Source organism: Hippichthys cyanospilos, chromosome 17 (genome assembly GCF_059441005.1).
Source record: "Hippichthys cyanospilos isolate Australia breed blue-spotted pipefish chromosome 17, RoL_Hcya_1.0, whole genome shotgun sequence".
Classification (NCBI taxonomy): Eukaryota; Metazoa; Chordata; class Actinopteri; order Syngnathiformes; family Syngnathidae; genus Hippichthys; species Hippichthys cyanospilos.
Genome location: NC_142385.1, coordinates 15,182,501 through 15,204,708, shown reverse-complemented (window position 1 = coordinate 15,204,708; position 22,208 = coordinate 15,182,501). Strand labels below are relative to the sequence as shown.

At 46.4% G+C, this 22,208-nt stretch overlaps 3 protein-coding genes across 4 annotated transcripts in view; all 3 read left to right on the top strand.

Moving 5' to 3' along the window:
- Positions 1 to 834: 834 nt before the first annotated feature.
- On the top strand, positions 835 to 10,912 carry ppm1bb (protein phosphatase, Mg2+/Mn2+ dependent, 1Bb). 2 transcript variants are annotated; one of them, XM_088438481.1, is made up of 6 exons: positions 835 to 1,238; positions 5,020 to 5,862; positions 5,969 to 6,086; positions 6,183 to 6,294; positions 7,024 to 7,081; positions 9,865 to 10,912. In XM_088438481.1, exons 2-6 carry the CDS (start codon positions 5,032 to 5,034, stop codon positions 9,892 to 9,894), a joined length of 1,149 nt encoding a protein of 382 aa, XP_088294607.1. In that variant the 5' UTR covers positions 835 to 1,238; positions 5,020 to 5,031; the 3' UTR covers positions 9,895 to 10,912. The 2 variants fall into 2 exon arrangements, with proteins under 2 accessions (XP_088294607.1, XP_088294606.1); XM_088438480.1 differs by having other exon boundaries at positions 7,422 to 10,912.
- Positions 10,913 to 13,499: 2,587 nt separating this feature from the next.
- On the top strand, positions 13,500 to 17,804 carry six3b (SIX homeobox 3b). The gene is made up of 2 exons (XM_088438482.1): positions 13,500 to 16,384; positions 17,352 to 17,804. The coding sequence occupies exons 1-2, from the start codon at positions 15,714 to 15,716 to the stop codon at positions 17,491 to 17,493; spliced, it is 813 nt and encodes a 270-aa protein (XP_088294608.1). The 5' UTR covers positions 13,500 to 15,713; the 3' UTR covers positions 17,494 to 17,804.
- Positions 17,805 to 19,422: 1,618 nt separating this feature from the next.
- prkcea (protein kinase C, epsilon a) overlaps positions 19,423 to 22,208 on the top strand; it is a 22,157-nt gene continuing 19,371 nt past the window's right edge. Inside the window, exon 1 of the mRNA XM_088438201.1 lies at positions 19,423 to 20,500. Within this exon, the coding sequence (XP_088294327.1) occupies positions 20,156 to 20,500 (345 nt within the window). The 5' untranslated portion in view covers positions 19,423 to 20,155. The remainder of the gene's footprint in view (positions 20,501 to 22,208) is intronic.

The following is a 22,208-nucleotide window of genomic DNA, read 5'->3' as shown; positions in this document are numbered from 1 at the left end:
ACAAGCAAATAGTTAGCGTTCGGGGCTAATGCTAATCCTAAATATCATTAAAATGCTGTGGATTAACACTTGAAGCAATGGACTGCTGCAATCATGCAAGTGTGACATGCACAGAGACACAATACTATCATATATTTTTTTATCATCTGTGTAGAATGACTCATATTTGTGCTGAATTTACACATACATTTTTTTTATATTATTTTTTTAGGTTGCCTGGAGCAAATCAATGACAAATTCCATTCATTTCAATGGGAAAATATTATTTGAGCAGATTAGATTAACAGCAACATGGTGGCTAAAATTGATGGAAAATTTAAAACTTGCGACAGTCTAATATTTATTTTATGTGGTAGGATATGACTTTGTGCACAGCAATGATAGCAAGTACGTTTGCATGAAAAGGCAGGCAGAGTTCAACGTTCAACGCGTTGAATATTGTCCAGGGTGCGAAAAGGAGCAAAGTCAAAACCATGACTCAAGACATATTTCAACACGAGCCCGAGTTGCAACGTTTTGTCACACCAACACTGCCCGTTACTCGAATTCTGCATTGCAAAACTCTTTTAAAACACTCAATCTTCCCACACGCGATCCATTCTCCATTTCGGTTTTTTAATTTCACTTTCGAGGGTCACTTTGCAATAGATACGACGCGGAGGCGCAAACTTTTTCGCCGGCGCACGCAGGCATTTGTAAACAAACGCGTCGCAACGTATCATCTAATAGCCCAATGAGCGCGTCGTGTTTAGCTAATTGACACGAAAGCCAGCAAATTAGCTGACGGGGATTTTTCGACCAATAGGCGAGAGCGTACCCAAAATAACACCTCCTTCTTGTTCAGCACCCAAAGTCGAAGGAAAGCTCTGCTTGTGGGGCCTTTCAATGGAGCAAAGTGCCGCATTTATCACTGTCGTATAGTATTGCCCACTTCTCCGTCCCCCATTCTTTTTTTTAAACGTTATTTTCTTACATTCAGTGCTGAGGGAGAGGAGCGGAGTGGCGTCAAACATGCGTAAAAATCAACGCCATCCAAGCAGGGAACCACCGAGAGAGGACTTAACGCCGCCGCTCATCTGAGGCCAACCTCGAATTATTATTACTATCACCCCCCCTTCCCTCAGCTCCCCTTCTCGGTCAAATCAGGAAACTTTGCTCCGCGGAGAAGCTTCTCGAGGCTTTTCGTCGACGCCAATACAGCACGAATCGGACCCGGACTCTCGGAACGACGGGAAAACGTAAGTAGCCCATGCTAAGTTAGCATTATATGTGTCTGTGCGTGTGTGTATGCTAACAGGTTAGCTTTGGAGTGTCAGTAGTATGTAGGCCCTTCCGCAGCAAAATGGGGACCGTTGGAGTCAATTCCGCCTTCATTCCTAACTGATTTTGTCGCGTAAACGCGCGTCGAAAGGAAATCAACTTTTTCGTTTCAACGGTGCGGCCCGGCGGAGTCTAAAAGGCCTTTAGCAACAGCGTGAAGTTTTCAAAGTTAGGGAATTTACCCCCCCCCCCCCCTTCCAAAAAATCGTCACTAGTCGCCGTCATAAAACTATATATTTGTTTATTTTTAATACCTAGTGGGGATCACGTAAACGGGTCAAGCTTTTTGGTTATCAACAAAGCTTTTTTTTTGTTTGGGTTGGGGTAAAGACCACAAGGCTGTTATGAATAAGTCAAACAGAATTTTTGCCATTTTCAATGGTTAGCTCGTTAGCTTAGCCTCCTGTTTGCAACGGTGCAGACTGCAACTCCCTTACAAGTTCTCAACTATTTTTGTGAATCAGAGATGCCTAAAATATGACCCGGGGGCTATTTTAAAAATAAATGACGACATAGCCCGCATTGCTACTGAAAGAGCCTTTATCATTAGATTTTAGAGTTTTCACAGTTAAATATATGTATATATAATGATGAAATCTCAACTTTTGCCACATTGGCGTATTAATTTTTATGGAATGTGAGGTATGTTGGTACTAACATTTCAAACCAGGAAGTGAATCGTCTCGTTGACTGAAGCTGCACCTCTCACCGTGTGGCTTGCCCCCCCCCCCCCCCCCCCCCCCCCCTAAAGCATAGGTGTCAAACTCCAGTCCTTAAGGGCCGGTATCCTGCATGTTTTCCAGTTTTCTCTCCTCACCACACCTGGATCAAATGATTTGCCACGGTGCAGAGATTGCGACTTACTTATAAGTTCTCATCTTTTTACGTGATTTAGAAGCGCCCAAAATATGGCCTGGGTACTGTTTGCGGCTGGGCATCCACATTTGTGCGCACGCTTCATTTGTGAATAATAAATTTCGACATAGCCCGCAATTCTACTGAAAGAGCTCATTGGATGTTAAACTTTCCACAGTTAATTCTTAACCTTTGCCACATCAGCGTTTTAATTTCATATGTAATATGAGGTTTGTTGGTACCGACATTACAAACCAGGAAGTGAATCGTCCTGTTGGCTGAAGTCGCACATTCCCCACGTATAAGACTTATTCTTTCCCCAAGTTGGCCAAAAGCATGGGTACATCCTATAAACGGTAACTTAACAGTTTGATTTAATTTTTAATGCAGATCATCAAGCAGTAAAGAATTTTATCCAGTAAATGAATAAACTCCTTTGATTCAATTAAATACTTGTCGCTCACAGCCATACCACAGCTACCATTACTGGGGGTGTCTTTGTTCGTGCTGCCTTTCTGAGTCATGGCTTCATGAACAAAAATGCATACTGTACACAATCTTGCTCAGCGGGATTATTGTGCAGGCTGAGAGATAAAAGTAATGTTTACTTTATGAGCATAACGTTTGAAAACCGAAAGGTGCACATAACTTGTCAAATTCAAACATGACTGTCTGCTGTAAAAGCCACAGAAGATGGCGTCTTAAAAATTCAGCCCAGGTGATAATTGGCGCTACGTATACTGCAATGTAGCTCCGTGTGGAAGCATGGCAGACCTCCATGCAAATTAGCCATCAGAATAAGTGGCCGGATGTGCTTCCTTTAACGCGAGACTCTGCAGTGTTATGTAATCGGCCCCATACACACCTTCCACTTCCCTCTTTCTAGCTGCTGCTTTTTTGGCAGACGCACGCGTCTGGGGTTGATCTGTGGTGTCGCACGACCTTTTTTGATGGGTTAAGTGGTGGCTTTTGCATAGTTCTTGGTGTTTGAATGTGGAATGGAGGTGTGTGACATGTTTGTTTTGATCAATTCTTCATTCAAGGCTTGAAAGGCGGTGTGATGCAATGCCCCTTCCTCCTCGCTTGTGAGACGCGAGTGTTGCTGAATGAAGCTAAGCCTGGATGTTTGCGCTGCAGGGCGGATGGTTGCTAGGCGACGGCCAAGTGTTTGTTTTATTTTTAGCCGGAATCACTGCCCCCGCGAACATACCAGATATCTGCGCTTGCGTTCGTCCCGACGTCGCCCGTCGTTTGGGGGAGGCATCGGGAGGGGAGTCGCTTTCCACAATGGCGTGGTGGCAAAGTGTCCCGCCCTGGCCGTGAAACCTAAAGCGCCCCCACGTGTATTAATAGTGTTTCGTCACGCACACATGCATACATTCCGATGAAAACAGTTGTAGCGCCAGCCTTTTTTGGGCACATTCTTGTCGTGCCGCGTGGGATGTAAAACACCAGCAAGGAAATCAATACAGCAAATTGGTTTTCTAATGCCATGTAATTATATCTGTTGGGCTGCAAGTCACAATTATTTTAATAACCTATTAATTTGATTAATTCTGTTAGTGGGAATAAAAAGAAAGTCATACATTTCTAGAACTAGACTGAGTATCGGCACCAATATTTGGCATTTTGACTGACGTTATCAACTTTTTTTTTAAATATGAAGGCCAATAATCGCTAGCTTCAAACTGTTAACATCATTCATTTCAACAAAGCAGAGTTGGATTTTTAGCGCCAATATTTTCGTTTTCATGAACTGAAAAAAGAATATGCGCTCCGAATATTGGTTGGTTATCGCCAATCATAACCACTAATAACTAATAAAAACGGCATATCATCAGATTAAAAAATCTATTCTTTAATTTCCATCCCTTGAATCAAAAACAAGATATATTTCAAATGCACAGAAAAAATCACAAACTTTGCTATGGTTACATTTTTGGCCCATAGTGTGGAAACGCTGGTAAAACTCTTCATCATTGTTTTCTAAAGTAAAAGCAAATGTTTTATTTTAGTTCAACACACAATCAATCCACTGCAATAGAGTACTCCAAAAATCAGTAAGAATATGCTGAAATTTCCAAGAATTTGAACACAAATGATTGTTTAGCAACAATGCTCATTGATTAGTTTGACAATTGATGATATGCCAATTTGTAGTAGCATACCTATTATGCACCGCCTTCCTCAATATATTGGTAAGGTTGCCTCCTGTTTAGTCACCAAATGAGTCAGCGCGATGCCTCCTTCCATCCCTGGTCTGGGCCCAACTTGCCAGGTAGAACTTTGACCCACTCCTGATGCTCCGGCGTGACGCCAGGCTTCCTCGCCAACTTGGCTAATAGCGTTAGCCGTCCCACGTGGCTCTGTGTGTACTGGAAGAGGCTTTACAGAGAGTGCTGTAATCTTCCAACCCCCCACTTCCTCCTCTGCCATCCTTGTCTTTAGTGTCAGGAACTCGGGCTCTCTCCTGCGTTAAGTCATGAAAAGCGCTCTATCGCTTAGCAAGTGTTGAAGTCCTGCCAGAATGCTGACGTGACTCAAAAAAAAAAAAAACAAACAAGCGGATGATTTACAGAAGGTTCATTTGTTTGGCCAATGTTTCAAATACCTTATGGGTTGCACTAAATGCATCCGTGTGACCTTATGGACTCATTAACTGCTGATATAATCTAAAATGGGGCATCAATGCCCTCAACTGGTGATTGCACCCCAGTAAAGCGTTTTTCCAAATTCGAACCCTACAGAAAAGTAGCATTAATCTCAGTTGAAAAATGTGATTGCCGAGTATGCTCACGAACGGCAAGGAACGTGGTGAAAATTCTCTCGCCGGTCCGTCTTCAGCTGCAGGCAGCCATGGGTGCGTTCCTGGACAAGCCGAAGACGGAAAAGCACAGCGCCCACGGCGACGGCAACGGCCTTCGCTACGGCCTGAGCTCCATGCAGGGCTGGCGGGTGGAAATGGAGGACGCTCACACGGCCGTGGTGGGCCTCCCCCACGGACTCACCGACTGGTCCTTCTTCGCCGTCTACGACGGGCACGCCGGCTCCCGCGTGGCCAACTACTGCTCGGGCCACCTGCTGGAGCATATCCTGTCGGGCGGCGCCGAATTCAGCTCGGGGCCCAGCTCGGTGGAGGGCGTGAAGGACGGCATCCGCGCCGGCTTCTTGAAGATCGACGAGTACATGCGCAGCTTTTCCGACCTGCGGCAGGGCCTGGACCGCAGCGGGTCCACGGCCGTATGCGTGCTGCTCAGCCCCAGCCACCTCTACTTCATTAACTGCGGGGACTCGCGGGCCGTGCTCAGCCGAGACAGCAAGGTGGGCTTCTCCACGCAGGACCACAAGCCCTGCAACCCCCGCGAGAAGGAGCGCATCCAGAAGGCCGGCGGCTCGGTCATGATCCAGAGGGTCAACGGCTCCCTGGCCGTCTCCCGGGCCCTGGGGGACTATGACTACAAGTGCGTGGACGGCAAGGGGCCCACGGAGCAGCTGGTCAGCCCCGAGCCCGAGGTGTGCGTGCTGGAGCGGGCGGCCGAGGGCGACGAGTTCGTGGTGCTGGCCTGCGACGGCATCTGGGACGTCATGTCCAACGAGGAGCTCTGCGAGTTTGTGCGCTCTCGGCTTCTGGTGTGCGAGGACCTGGAGAAGGTGTGCAATTCTGTGGTGGACACCTGCCTGCACAAAGTAAGCTCCTGTAGCTACCGTATTTTTCATACTATGAGGCGCTCTGGATGCCTCGCCATGTGATTGCCTTTCACATCTGGCTTGTCTATTGTCCGTCACGCTGCAGGGGAGCAGAGACAACATGAGCGTAGTTCTGGTGTGTTTTCCCGGCGCTCCCAAAATTTCCCAGGAGGCCGTAAAGAAAGAGGAGGAGTTGGACAAATATCTGGAGGCCCGTGTTGAGGGTCAGCACAAGACCGCATTGACATACGCGCATTGCTTCCAGGAGACTAACTCCTTTTGTGATTTTTTTTTTTTTTTTTTTTTCTCACCATTTTCAGAGCTCCTCGCCAACTGCGGCGAGGCTGGAACTCTCGACCTGGTGTCGGTGCTGAGGAGCATCGCCACGGAGAACATCCCCAACCTTCCGCCGGGTGGAGGCCTGGCCAGCAAGTAGGTGACACGAGGGCCGGACGATTAATTGGCTTACACAATTCACAAAGATTTATTTGTCAAGTGGGAAAAGCATTTCTCGTTCCAGGGCATACCAAAAGGTAAGAAAAAATATGGAAGAAAAAAAAAAAGTTTTAAGGAGGCACCACTAGAATACACGCAAATGGCCTTTAAATCACCAATATTGTAAAATTGTGTTGCTCCAAAGTAGTGGTTCTAATCTCAGCCTTTTTTTAATTATGTCCCTCCTATGCAATAGTTTTTTTTGGTGAAGTACCCACCTAACAGCGCAAAGCATTTTTGGATTCAAAAAGGAGACCTTAAATGAATGCCACTTGTGACTCACTAAAATTTAAAACGGCATTTTTAGTGGTATGTCTAGCTGTGTTTTATTCAAGCACTCCAAAAGATTAGCTTGCGTAACATCATCTAGTTTATTTGTGGCTTGTTTGCTGAGAAATACTGTGACTAATGGCCGGGCGCATCCGGATAAAACGTAACAAAATAAAGACATCGAAGTCGCAATAACACTCCCATCTTCCAGTTCATTTGCTCTTAATTTGAAAAGTCATGTGCTGTTTCTGTCACGGCATTAAAAAACATGCAATTCTATTTGATGATAACTGCAAATATAATACAAGAAATCTCACACTCTCCCTGAAGTGCCTTCGCGTACCCCCATTTGAGAACGACTGTGTGCATTGTTGCTGAGTGGCCCCTCTTTTGCAGACGAAGCGTGATCGAGGCAGTGTACAACAAGCTGAACCCCCACAAAGAAGAAGAAGGGGTGAGTCTGCATGTCTTTCTTCTGTATTCCCCACTCCCCTCCCAAACCTCTCACCTCCTCAGTCATGCACACATGCGTCCCAACCAGTCGAGTGTGCGAGTGCTTTTGTCGGGCTGTGTACCATGTCAGAGAGTACGCACATAGCAGAATACATTTTAATTCATCGAGTGTGGGTGAGCGTGCCGTTCATTGCAAATATGGCCAAGGATCGTTTGCGGACTCGAGGCAGCGTAGGCTTGACGCCGCGGCAGCAGTCTTTTGTCAGGCTGGCGTGTACGTGTGTGTGTCGGGCGGCGGCACGCGCCCCCATCGGAGTCTGACCCCTGGCGTGTCGCCTCAGGCTTGTGCGGGGGGAGAGGAGGAGAGTGAGGAGGGAGAAGGTGGCGGCGGCGGCCCGGCGGCTCACCTGCTGGAGGCGCTGCGGCAGTTCCGCCTGCACCACCGGGGGCAGTACCGCGCCATCCTGGAGGACTCCCTGGCCTCCTACCAGCTGCGTCCCGAGGGAGCGGGCCAGCGCCGGACGACCGACGCCGGAGACGGCGACCGCGACCGGGGGCGAACCGCCTCCCCTCCCTCTCCCCCCTCGCCCCCGCCCTCACCCGCCGCCGCCGAGGACGCGCTCGCTCCCGAGTCTGATCCCGCCTTTTGACTCCGTCTTAGCAGGCCGCTCCTCCTCTTTTGCTCTTTTCCGTCGTTAATCAGTAGTTTCGTAAGGCGTCCGTCTGTATTGTTTGCTCTCGTTCCGCTTCTTCAGTTGACGCCACCTGGTGCCGATGGCAATGCCCTGGTCTGCGCTCCCCCTCCCCCTTCCTTGCTCGCTTGCCACCCAGCCAAGCAGCCGTTTTGAAACTCAACTGGCTAAAGCTAATGTTTACAGACATTGTCCCCATCACATCCCTTGTGCGTCCGGCGGCAAAAATCTTTCATGTCATCAAGCTCTTCCTTGTTAGCTTGACCCATGCAGAGCCATTGAGAAAACTGCTTAAATCGCTTGGTGATTTTAGCCTTCAGATTGGCAATACAATTTCATGTGTGCAGGTAAGTTGTTTTGAAAATACACATAGTGGAAATTGGATTGATGGCACAGATGTGCTCTTTTGGCATTGAAATGGATGCATTCTGTAGAAAAACATTGTCAAGCTGATGTTAGCTCGCATGCTAGCTGCTGTCTTTCGCTCCTTACATAGACAGCCCAATCAAGCAGTTTGTTCATACCTGTACGAAGGGTCTCGCAGTCGTTCTCCACGTTCTCATTCACAGCAACCCAGATGTTCTGTTGGATTGATTTATTAAGTGCAACTAGAACCTTGGCTTTAAACAGAACCTGCTGGTCTCTGGCTGGGACTCTCAATTGCCGACCCCCCACCCCACCCCACCCTCCACCCCCACCCTCCTTATGATGGACAGGGCAAAGTGGAGATGCTCAGCACTGCCAATTCGAACACACTCCATTTAATGACTCAGAACACTTTCTTGGATGTGTGTCGGAATGCGAGATTTTTCTGTAAGTGTGTGTGTGTGTGTGTGTGTGTGTGTGTGTGTGATATGAGCAGGTGTCCAATCATTGCTGCTGAGATGATTTTTTTTTTTTCAACTTTTTAACTGCAAATTGTTGAGAGTGTGGTTATGTTTGGTGCTGCTTCAACGACCCTGTAAAAATGAGTGCCTCCTAGAGGCTTCAGTGTTAACTCTTAACTCCATTGATGGGAAGTTGAGCCCAAGCACAGCTAGCATGAATTATTCTGTGGTCAACGCTGATTCAGGTTATGCACACATCCAAGGCACTTAGTATGTGTGACTGTTTATATATGTGTGTGCGCTTAAGTGAAACCAAACTAGTTTCACTAGGTAAATAAATATGATTTCAGATGCATTGCTCGGACTTATTTGTGTGTGTGAGTGTGTGAGACCACTGCAAACTGGTCCACAACCATCCCCATCTTCTCATCTACATCCCAACAGGATTCGTAGATGACAAACTATGATTTAGCCTGCGTGATTTGGTGCCATCCTTTTGGAGGAGTGTAGTTGACTTGGTTCCGTGACCTCTCAGAATGACCTATCCAGAAAACGTTCCTTGGCCTTAGGTTCTGATACGCAGGCTGCCGTGTTGCTACATGAAATTAAATATTATGACTGTGCTGGGTTCTGTGTTAAAGGGGGTTGAACCATCTCAGATTATTTTTGTGGTTGGTGCTTATGTGGGGAAAACCAGGTCAAAGTTGATTAATCAGTATTGACATTTATGTGTAGTTGTCTGCGTGAGAAGCTACTGCTTATTAGTAGTTAAGGTGGCCAATATTTGGAGCTGATGTTTATTTTGAGTAAAAGGGAAAATATCGGCATTGTCATGGAAAAATACAAACTTAGAACGCTTGTAAGGTCTTCAGGCACTTGTTTTTTTTTTTTTTACTTTAGACCTTGTACCATTGTAAAATTCTAACAGTCTTCAGGAAGCTCCCAGGATCATTAAAAAAAATATACTGTCAGTGAAAACAATAGCTCCTGATATTTTTCAATATTAAAAACAAAACCAAAAATGCTAAAGCATTCCCACAAGTCCCATTTTTGCTTGTTATGATTGTGAGGAAAGCACGCCCCTCCCATCCCTGTTTTTAAGCTCTGACAGCTGTCTTGGTGATGCTGGGCCAGGTGAGTTCTCGTCGGGTCGCCCGTGTCGCCGCCGGACTCGACGCCAAACGCACCCGAGGCGTTTCATCGCAACTCGTCCATGGTTGAAGATACCCTTGAAATTAAATAGTCCTCCCCTTTTCTCTCTTCAGTGTGCCAGCGAGCTGGAAGACCCCTGGTAGCCGTGGCGACGGCCCGCGTCCCCTCCACTGCATCCGCCCCGTGGAGGATCAGCAAACAGGAGGAGCAGTTTTCTCCAAAGCGCCATGTTATTTCTCCACTCAAAAGGAGAATTTCGGTGTGCGTGCGTGTCTTTGCGTGTGATCGCTTGCGCTGGCGGGATGACAAGACACGCATGCACACACACGCAGACCGCCTCAAAACTGCGTAGTGGAAATTGTTGACATTTTACCAACTGAGGCATTGTGATGGTAAAGATTTCTACCTTTTTATTTTTGTGATAAATGCCTGGGAGAAAATGGTGAAAGAAAAACTGCGCAGTTCTTCTGGACTTTTTTTTTTTTTTAGGGTGGTCATTTCCCCCCTGAAACCAAGACAGTGCAATTCTCTTGGATTCCCCCCTCCCAAACTCTCACATCCACCCGTGCACGGACTGTTTGTCTTGTTCTACCTTTGCAGGCCACGCCGCATAAGGAATCCACACCTTTCAAGGACATGTCATTGATTCACACTGACTGACTCGGCCCCCTCCCCCTCAGCAGCCTCTGGACTCTGATTGGCCAATCTTGTTTTTGCGTGTCGTCACGGTGATACTTTGACAAGGCGGGATGGACCTCGTGGATGTGGGTAAGAGTTGAAAGAGGGGGTGTTTTAGAGTGTAGCATCACTGGTTGAACTTTCTGATTGTCAGTGTGTGGGGGGGGGGGGGGTCGCGACCCCCACCCACCCCCATTCTTGGAGCACAGTTGTAAGTGCACATGGCGGCATGTTGGTTTCCCTTCTTTTATTTCCCTCCTTCCAAAGTTGTCCATGAGGTTCCTTAGCTGCTCGCTTTGTAGAGTGGGTAAAGTGGTCGTTAGAAAAAAAAAAGAATAATAATAATGATAAAACAGGATGTTTCTGGTTTTCATGTTTGTATTGCTGTTGTTTGTTTGCACTCAACATTTGATTACAGAAAACAAGTGTATATATAAATAGAAATAAAAACGAGAGGGGAGGGAAGAAACCCCGCCTACCCGCCATGCTGGATGTCCTTTTTCTACCGCCTGTGGAAGTGGAGTTGGTCTTTTCAAAATAAAAGGGACGAGGAGAGGTCAGTGGTGTTGCTATCTTAAATGTTTCATTGCGCTTCCAATACATCTAGAGGAGCATTTCTAACTAGACATCATTTGTTTTGATTTTGTGGCATGACGCATTTGAATAAAAAAAAAAAAAGATGATTTATGCTTTGCACTCAAATAATTCGGTAACAAAATATGAGCCCCGTCTAATCTGTGACACTTGTCATTTAATCATAATCACATTGCTGCGTCTTTAAGGTCTTCTCAATCCCCGTAGGATTATGGGATTTGTGTTAAAATGTGAATGAGCAATCTAAATATACTGTATGAAAAATAATAACATGGTGGAAGGGAGTTTTACATTCAATTTAGATGATTGTTTGGCACGCGCGCACCCACAATCCACTTAAAGGCCGGTGATGAAACGATGTTGACCCGTTAGAAAGTAGCATATGTGCGGTTTAGCCCGGGTCGTGTTTAATCTCCTTCCCCTTTCATTTGTTCGTATGAAGAAAAGCAAACAAAGCAGAGCAAAATGCAGGTCTGCAGTGCTAACCAATTAGCAGGCGGATGACGCTAATCGCTGCCACCCGCGTTACTCACAAAGTAGGAGGCAAACCCAAGTGGACAAAAACTTATTTTCAAACGATGATTATAACACTATGCAAAAATAACGATAGGATCATCGGAAGTACAGTACTTCAATGTAAAAATGTTTTTTCTACATTAACGTTATGCATTCGTATTTGGTCGGAAAATTGCGTCGCTGCAATCATTGGCAATTGCATTAAACCTAGAGTGTAATTTTCACTTTAGTACAGGGTTTCATTTTACATATCTGCAACAAATGTTGTTTCTTGGTGCCTCACGCTGGCATGTTAACAAGTGCCCCCGCCCAACACACACACACACACACACACACACACACACGCACTCCTATCCAACATATTCAATGATGTCCCAGAAAATGCCTCTTTGTTTCACTTGATGCCATTTGCAGCCTTCATCCTTGCTCTTTTTGTTTGTAATCTAATGGAAATTATGCAAAATTAGAAGTCCAATTTCCATACACGGTTATTAAATACAGTATTCCGAGTCCTTCCCTAATCCTCCCCCCGCCCCGGCCTTCTGCACGAAGCATATGATTTTGAGTGGAGTAATTTAGAAGATGAGCGGAGGGCCATTGTTATCGGGATAATCTGGCTCTTGCTGCTCAGATAGGTTAACATGCGGCAGATTAGAGGGCGGATTAACCCCCCCTCCCCCTCAACCACACCACACCAGACAAGAGCCCGCCCCCGGCTCCCGATGTGACCCCACCTTTCGCTTGCTTTTTCATTTAGCTTTCACCGGCTCCTTCCACGCATGCCCTTGTGTGCCACAAAAGAAGACTTGTTTTTAAATCAAACGTTCATATTTTGATCTTCTCTGGTGGCCCCTAAATGTTGCCAAAATATTAGAAATTATTTTTTTCTATCTGCGATTTGACAGTATTAATCAAAAATGCGATATGGGTCCTGTGCTGAGGGGCAATTAGGATGACAGTACTATGACATTTCTACAAAACACAATGGTAGCGCAGCTGATATGCATATGTGTGAATATTAAATATATATATATATATATATATATATATATATATATATATATATATATATATAATGTGTGTGTGTGCGTGTAAATATGGATTGCTATGCCTACAGAAAAAAATGCATGTTTTTTTTTCTGTAGTTTGTATTTTTTTTTAAATCCTTTTAAAAAATAGTCTAATTTTAATTAGGAAAAATAAAACAACCAACAAAATATTCAACATTTCGCAATAGAATCTTACCACTATTTAGCAATATGTTGCTTCATCTGCCAATTAAATTGTTCTTAATTTGAAAAGAAAAACGTACTGTTAAAGTTTCACAGCATTAAATGCATTAAATTCTCCAAGTGCATTTCATTTAGCAACTCCATCTGATAGATGGTGTAACATCGCAATAGTAAAGTTCTGCAAAGGAGTCACTATAACATATCAATGTTGTGTCATGTACAAATTACTTTGCTCTCAATATGAAAAGAAAATTGCTCTTCCCGTCACAGCATTCAAAGCATGAAATTGGATTTTCTGCTACCTGTAGAATCCACGTTAAATTTTCACGTACCCACTGAAGTGCCTTGACGTACCCCCATTTGAAGAACCGCGGATGTTTTAAGCAGCTATTTTCACAAGCCCATGTGCTTTGTGGGGCTAATCATGCTAATTGCCACCTTGCGTGCGTACATTGGTCAACAATGTCGGCCCTCCAGCTGTTTGTATTTTTATGGCTTTTGCGCCTTGCTATTATGTCAAAAGGGCCACTGGCGTAACACGCCCCCAACGTCTGCCGTAATCCCTGGATTTATTAGTCAAATTATCTGATTAACTTGTTTGTCTGTTTAGCGGGAAGGTGTTTTGTGTTTCTTTGTTTGCCCCCCCCCCCCCCCCCCCCCCATCTGTCTCCACTTTGTTTGTGCACATCTTTGATTTCCATATTTCACCTGAAAGACTAACCCCCCCACACACACACACACAAATGCTAATTTACATTTATAAACTTCCTGTTGTTATGTTATGCTAAGATAACACCTTCTGCCTTCTTTATAGGCCACAACAAAAATCCCCCCCCGTCCCGTCCCGTCCCCCAAACTTAGTAAGCGAGTGTACGTCCAACAAAAGTGTCCTAAAGAGGCAGGAAGTGATTAGCAGCTTAACGAAGGTTGGAGTTTGTTTGGGGGGGGGGGGGGGGGGTCTTAAAGTGTTAAGTTGTGGGAGGTCAGCGAAGGGGTTAATTAGAGTTGGGGTCTTTGTTTTCAGAAAGGGCGGGGGGTCAGCACTCAAAATGTCTTGCATATTTGCGCTAATTGTCTCGTCTCTGAAAATGGCTTGCACTTAAATGAATTGTTGTCAGGCTTAAATAATTTGTTTGTTTCTTTTGGAAAGTAGAACTTTATTGACAGATCAATGACTACTTTTTTTGTAGTGACTATAAATCTTAAAGGCCTAAATGAAAATATGGCTTTCTGGTGAAAGATGAAAAATTGCTATTTTCCAGCTTTCATATGGTAACATTGCAAGTTTCTTGTCAGAAAAGTAACTTTTTATTGTCACAGTACATCTTTGACTAATCAAAAATAACTTTTTTGACTCCTGAAAACTTTGCTTTTTTTTTGTAAACCCTAAATATATCCATGAAATTCCGCATTTTTGTGACAGTATGAAAAAATTCAAATTTTCCAACATTTTGCATTGTAACAAAACATTTTTATTGACACATCAAGTACATACAAGGACATCACGTCTCATAAGATTGCAAATTTCTTGTCAGTTTTTTTTGGTTGCATCACACCTTTGACACATCACTTCAGTTGGATTTTTGATGGACATTCACTGCCATTGACAGCGATATAACCCCCCCCTCTCAAAAAAAAAGAGCAGTAACTATTCCATTGTAAATCAAATAACTGATACAATCACTTCTTCCTATGATAATGACATCGTGAAACTCATTTAGATTACCTCGACAAACACACCGCGTGGTGAAAAGTGGCACACCGTTTGCCGAAAATTCCCCCCCACCCCCGGCTAATTGGGAATAACCCCCTTGACCCCCTTTTTTCACGCCCGACGCATCTGCATCGGCAGAATTGGCCACAAAGGAGGAGCTGATGTGTGATCAATCCAAAAAAAGGTAGTTTTGGACCCCCCCCCCAAAAAAAAAAAACCTTGGCCGAAAGTGGCACGCTCCCAAGCATATGGCGTCGGCCCAGCAACATGTGTTAATGTTGATTGAGTCATGCGCCGCTATTAGACTAATGTTAGCCCGGCTTTAATCCGAGCGGCGACGAGAGCGCGGCTTAGCTCGCCGCTTTAATAATATTACAGAACAGACAAAAGTGATTAGAGTGGCTCGGCTAGCGTTTGATCGGATTTGCTCCGCGCTAGATGCTTCTTGGCAACCTTTTTGGCAGCCCTGAAGTTGTCGTGCCGGAAAAGAGTAGGAGTCTTCACCCCCCAAAAGGATGCATTTAAGTACTTAGGAAAATGGACACTTTTTGTCAATGACAACTTTGAGCGAACTTCATTCCGGGAATGAATGAAGAACATTGACTTCATTTTAGTAAATAAAAAAGGTGTCAAATTGACCATTAAGCTGTTCATTTTGGCAACATTGACTTAAAAAAAAAAAAAGGGAAATTTGGCTGTTGAATTATTCAGTAAATGTATTCATAAAATGACGTGTTAGCATTGTGATTGAATTTTGGCAACGGTGACTTGATTTAAAAAAATGATAATAATAAACTGACCGTTGGACTGTTCAAAATTATTTAGTAATTTGTTTTCATACGACGTGTTTTTTTTAAATGAAATGATGACTGCCAACTAAATTGTTTCTTGTAGCATTCCAAATTTTCTGACGCAATTTCAAGGACAACTCGCGTCATTGTTGGCATCGCGACTTCGAGTTTGGGAAAAAATGGCTGCTGAACTGTTCAAAAGCATCGAGTGAATATGTTAGTTTTCATCAAACGGAATTGCGAATTGTCAGATTTGCGCGACGTGACGAAACGCGGCAGAAGTTTGCGAGCGGGCGCGCTTTCGTCGCAAAGCCCGCCCACAGGGCGTCCAATCAGAAGCGGCGACGGGGGTGCGGCCCTCCCTCCGAGGCGCCCTCAAAGAGCGCGGCCCGCGGCGTCCCGTCCCCACACGGTCCGGGCGCCTCCGTCCCCTCCACATGGTGTTCAGGTCGCCCCTCGATTTGTTCTCCGCCTCCCGGCTGCTCCTCCCCTCGCCGGCGGACGCCCCCCCGGGCGATCCCCCGGCCTCCCGCGTCCCGCCCCCGCCGCCGGGCCTGTGCTTCTCCGCCTCGCAGATCGCCGGCGTGTGCGAGACGCTGGAGGAGATGGGCGACGTGGAGCGGCTGGCGCGCTTCCTGTGGTCCCTCCCGGTGAGCCCGGACGGGCGGGACTCGGTCTGGGAGCAGGAGTCGGTGCGGCGGGCCCGCGCCGTGGTGGCCTACCACAGCGGCAGCTTCGGCGAGCTCTACCGCATCGTGGAGACGCAGCGCTTCACGCGCGCCTCCCACGGCAAGCTGCAGGCCATGTGGCTGGAGGCGCACTACCGCGAGGCGGAGAAGCTACGCGGGAGGCCCCTGGGCCCCGTGGACAAGTACCGGGTGCGCAAGAAGTTCCCGCTGCCGCGCACCATCTGGGACGGCGAGCAGAAGACGCACTGCTTCAAGGAGCGCACGCGCGGGCTCCTGCGCGAGTGCTACCTGCGGGATCCCTACCCCAATCCCGGCAAGAAGCGGGAGCTGGCGCACGCCACCGGCCTCACGCCCACCCAGGTGGGGAACTGGTTCAAGAACCGCAGGCAGCGAGACCGGGCCGCCGCCGCCAAAAACAGGTCAGGCTCCCGCCGCCAACCCCTCGCCGCCAACCCCTCGCCGCCCCGCGGAAAGGGACCGATGGTGCGTTAAAGCGCTCAAACTTTTGCCGAGTCCGCTCCGGCGGGATGAACTGCGTCAGAATCGAAGACGACGTGGCCAGTTTAACAATCTTATCCCCCTTCTGTGGTATTGTGTCCATTTTTTGGACAAATTCTTCCACGTTCTACTTGCCGTATCTCAGCCAAGGCGTGGCGCTCAACTTTGAGATGTTGTCACCATCCGGGTGAAATTTCAGCTCTCTTAAGTTTTCTTTCCCTTGGATGGGAAATGCCTTTCGAAACTTGGTTTTCCTTCTCTTGACTTTTGAATGAAAATTTCCCTCACAATCGTTTAAATGTGGATATTGAAAATAATTGTAAACAGATACACCGTGCATGTATTTTTTTTAATCCACTAGTTAAACCCCCAAAGCTTCAGAATCTAGTAATTTGATTTTTTTTGTAACATTTTAAAATGAATTCCATCATTTTAAATGTTTTTTTTTCATTATTTTCAATGAGTTAGCAAGTTAATTGTTCCAACGTTTACAAAAGTAACTGTGTGTTATGTTCTCAATGTAAGAAACTTTTTTTTTAATCAATGACATTGAAAAAAAAAATCCCTTCAATTTAGATCACATCCATTTCATACAAAATCTTAGAAATAATTCAGAATTTTTGGTAGAATTTGTCAAAACAATTTTAATCTCAACGCTTCCCATATTTTCTCCCATTTCCCTCCAAAAATTGCTCTCCAATATAACAATGAACATTTCAATATTATAGAAATCTATGTAGAATATAATTATAGTTATAATGATTTATTTTACACACACACACACACACACAGACGAAAGCTTTTCCTTTTCAATGGCTTCAGAATCTTTATCCTCCATCTTAAATAGGACAAATAAAAATGTATGTTTTTTTTTTTTTTCCTGTCTAGATTGCAGCACCACCGTTTGTGTTCTGAGGGCACGCGCCACCCCCTGGGCGGAGGCGCATGCAGCCCGGGCGACAGCCAGGAGCGAGCCCGCGGCCAAACACTCCTCTCGGTAACGGACAGTGACTCGGACCTGGAGGTCTGACTTTTAAGCGGTATCATATTCATATTCATACAAAAAATGATGTGGATTGAGCGCAAAGACCCTGGCACATAAGCTATGCAAGCTTCTTTCTTTTATTCCTGCGTGGACATGTGACAATCCATATTTCATACGTTTCGTTTTTCCCCTTTAATTCATATCTCCCGAGTGTCCGCTACTGTAGACGGAAAAAAAAAAGCGCTTCCTCTCCAGCTTAAGGTCTCGCTCGTTTTGGGTAATATTGACCTGCAATGTTTTTATGTAATTGAATTCAAATGTTTTGCTATTTTATATAAATAAAAATATTTAATGCATGTGGTTGGTCATGTTGGCAATTTTTTTTTTTTAAATCTTGTGCAATATTTTGACCATTTTGGGAGCATTTTCTTTTTGCAGTATTTTAGCAAACCGATGGCTAACTCCTGCTAGTGTGATAAATGAGTGCTGATGATATGATGTTCTGTGGATGAAATTTCAGCTCCCCTAGTGTGTTTTCCAAAGCTTTCTCTTAGATACGAAATGCCCTTGATGTGAAGATCAAAGCATTTGACGGCCACATAATGTTAAACAAACTCTGCTTCCTTCACAAACATAAATACTCACAAACATCCCCCCAAAACTATTGTTTTGTTTTGTTTGTTTTCGTGGTTTAATGTTGATGCTTTTGTTTTGTTTTGTTTTTTGTTTGTTTTTCTTCGTGCTTTCTTAGTGTATTCGTGTTTTTTTTTTTATATATACATTTTGGACACACAAACAGACAAACACCGAAATGTACACACAAACATGCTTATACACACAGACCCACAGGAAACAAACAATTCTATGGTTACTAAATCCTACTTGAAGAAAAAAAAAACTACGTTTTGAAGTTGCCAGCTGAAAGGAGATGAGTGCCCCCCAATGGCTCAATACGGTAAGAACCTCTTGGTTAAAATCTATCAATAGTTCTTAATTCCCAGGTTGTTGCAGGTTGTTACTTTCGATAGTAATCTGAAATTTGTTTTTCCTATTTTTGTTGTTGTTGTTGCCGTGATTCATGTTCATGGCGAAGCTATAATAGACGAAAGTTCATGACAAGCTGTAATTTCTGAAGTGTTGGTAAACATCACAATTTTGTATGACGTCAAATCCAGCTAGACATAAATCTGGTCATTTTTGTCATGAGTAGCATAATTTTCGAACTGCAAGTGAACATACCACACGATGGACAAGAATTGCAGTCATTTATGGTGTTGCTGCTGTGACTTGTCAGCTGTCAAAAGAATTTTCCAGGCTTCTGTTTGACGTCACACTAAGAGTCGTTCACTCGTGGTGAAGCTGTAGTTTCCGAGATAACAGCAAACCTACCACCTCCGTCTCTCGAGACGAATTTTCGCTGAGATTTTTGAGATTTCCAAGCGTTATTGAATATATCGTTGGTGTGATGTCACTTCCTGAAGGCTAGATAAACCTTGGCGACGCGTCCAGTTGGCCAGCAGGGGCCGCAGTTGTTTAGGTTTACAACGCACCCACCATAACATTTATTCATGTTTGTAGCTATAGCTATATAGTATATAGTATAATGATTTTCCTCGATGCGGCCCGCTTCCCTTATAAAAAATGAACAAAATAAACCAATCCAGTAATAGGGGAACATATACAAAAAAAGTTTAATCTCGATTATGTGGATTTCAGGGAACGTAACAACCGCGGTAAACAAGGGAACACCACGGAAGTACATCATGGATGTTTTACTTTAAAAAAATGTTCATAGAAGCAAAATGGAATTTTTACGTTCATCATTTTTGCTATATGTACATTCACACAAGAACGCCAGCTTCACGTAAATCGTGCCGAAAGTGTTAACGCTGACGGCGTGAACGCGTTCCACCTCTGCCTTCCTCTTCTGGGGTGCGCGCGCGATGACGCGTTTTGCGCATTTCCTGCGGACACGCGCGGAGACGGGAAGCAGAGGCAGGCGGGGGCGCGCACGCAGGCACACACACCCATACACACACACACACTCCCCGAGAAAAATCGAACGGCGGCGGAGAAGCGAATGTGAATGATGCACTGGTGAACGCCGCCGAAGCGGACGCGCTCAGCGGGAGGGAGAAACTGCGGACGACCGGGAGCCGCCGCTGGGACGCGGGAGCGAGCCCCGCGAATTGAGCGCTTAAGCGGCGGGAGATTAATCCTTCGAGGCGGAGGGGGGAGCGCGACAGCCCACGGAGCTGGGGGCCGGAGACCGGAGCGCCAATCCCGGATGGCTAGGCGCGGCTGCTCCCGCTCTCCCCCACCCTGAGCCCCGAACCGAGCGAGGCACACCGCGGACGTGCGCGGTGCGTATGCGTGCGTGTGTTGGGGTGGAGAGGGGGGGGGGGAGGCCGTTACTCGGCGTGATTCGAGGTTCCCGGCCTTGTTTCCGCTTGTGGCCGAGCATAAACAATCCGGTCGGGAGGAGGTCTTCATCCTTGTCATCCTCGGAACCTGAGTATGTCCGCAGAGCCTCGGCGTCATTATTGGATGTAGCCCCAGTGTGGAGTGACCCCCCCACCCCCACCCTTTCACTCCCCCGTTTCTTCCCCCCAACCCCGGCCCCCCCCCACGCAGTGGAAGGAAACTGCTGGGAAAAGGCAGACGACCCCCAAATAGAAATCACCAGGAAGGAAGGAAGCCTCAAGACATGCCGGTGTTCAGCGGCCTCCTGAAGGTGCGGGTGTGCGAGGCGGTGGACCTGAAGCCCACCCCGTGGGCGCTGCGTCACGCCGTGGGCAAGAGCGGATCCTTCCTGCTGGACCCCTACCTGGCGCTCAACCTAGACCAGACCCGGCTGGGCCAGACGGTCACGCGCACCAAGACCAACAGCCCCGCCTGGCACCAGGAGTTCTGTACGGAGGTGCGAGAGGGACGGAGCCTGGAGCTGTCCGTCTTCCACGATGCGCCCATCGGCTACGACGACTTTGTCGCCAACTGCACCATCCAGCTGGAGGACCTGCTGCAGAACGGGACCCGGCACTACGAGGACTGGGTAGGTGGCCTTAGCCGTTGACGAGTGTCCTTCTAAGCTCCGTTGCTCTGGAGATCTGGTGGGGACAAACCTACAAGCTCAACTCCACTAGCGGATCGATAGAACCGGATCGAAGTACCAGACCAGGTGTGACTAAAGGTAGAAGTCAAGCAGGTACCGGAAAAACGAACCAAATCAGGCATTACTCAAACCTGCTGTCACACCTGGTTTTACCCAGCAGTTCCGAACAAAACCGTTGCCAGATCAGGCGCTGCTGAATCCCGGTTGAAAAAGTGGTCTTACCAAATTAGATGCCACCAAAACAGAATCCAAGTCAGGCGCTGCCGGATCCCGGTGTCGAGACTTTACCGAGTCCGTTTCTAACAAAACGGCTACCAAATCAGGCACAATTGACTCTTGGAGTTGAGAATGATATTTCCAAAACGGGTGCCAATTCAAGTACTACCGCCAAAATCGAAACCCTATCAGGCACTTCTGAATACTGAACTGGTCTCACCAAACTACTTTCTAACAAAACATCTACCAAATCAGGCACAACTGAATCCTGGTTTCAAACCTGCGTTTCAGATAACACCAAAGCAGAAACCGAATCAGGCACTACTGAATCCTGGTGTTACCAAATCAGTTTCGAACAAAACTGATACCAAATCCGATACTATTGATACCTGCTGCCAGGATAAATATTACTTAAACCAGTTCCAATCCAGTACTACCAGAACCAGGTACCACCAAGACTTAAACCAAATCGGGCATTGCTAAATCCTGGCGTCAAACTTGGTATTCCCAATTCAGTTTCTAACAAAACAGGTACCAAATCGGGCCCTGCTGATACCTGCTTTCCATCCCGGGATTACCAAATCAGAGACCACCAAAACAGAAATCAAACCAGATACAACAGAATCCCGGTGTCAAAGCCGGTACCACCAAATAAGTTTCTAACAAAAGCGATACCAAATCGGGTACTAAAAACCGTTACTTCCAAACCAGGTGCAGATCAGGTACTACCGGATCAATGTTCCAAAGCGGCCGCCACCAAAACCAGTTCCCAATCGCTATACTTTGAGTACCAGGTGTCAAACCTGGTACTCCTAAATCAGATACTACCAAATAAGGCGCCAACTCACATACAAGCGACCCAGATGCCAAATTAGCTCCTCCGCGCACCTTGTTTACATATTTTGTTGGATGATGGCCCAGCCACCGAAAGGTTTGATGGACCTGTTTTTTGCGTTGCCCCGATGCGAAACCGGTACACCCCATCGCACCCCGGTGCCGGTCCCCCCTCCACAATTCTTCGCATTCCTCCCGAGGCTGCAAGGAACGGCGTCCAGGTTGCCAGGCCCCCGCACTGAAGCTCCTTTCATGACTTCTGCTTTCTTGTCATGTAATCAGATCGGACTCGGTACCGTGACGTCGGAGCGCCGCATCTGTACGCCGCCGCGTATAAAAGGGCCCGTTTGTTCGGGGGCCCTGAGAGTTTGTCCTCAGCGACAACATGTGATCCGGTCGGAGCGCCCCCCCCCCCTTTCCCCCCCGCCCCCCCGGCGCCTTTTGTTTTATCTCGTCTCACTTCATGTTCCAACAAAAGGGGAATTCTGCCGGGGACTCTGGCTTCAATTAGCTGCACGTGCTGTCTGGAATTTAGCGCCCAAGATGCCCACGTTTTAATATAGCCCCGCCTTCCATTCATTTAGTCCCAGCTCGAAAT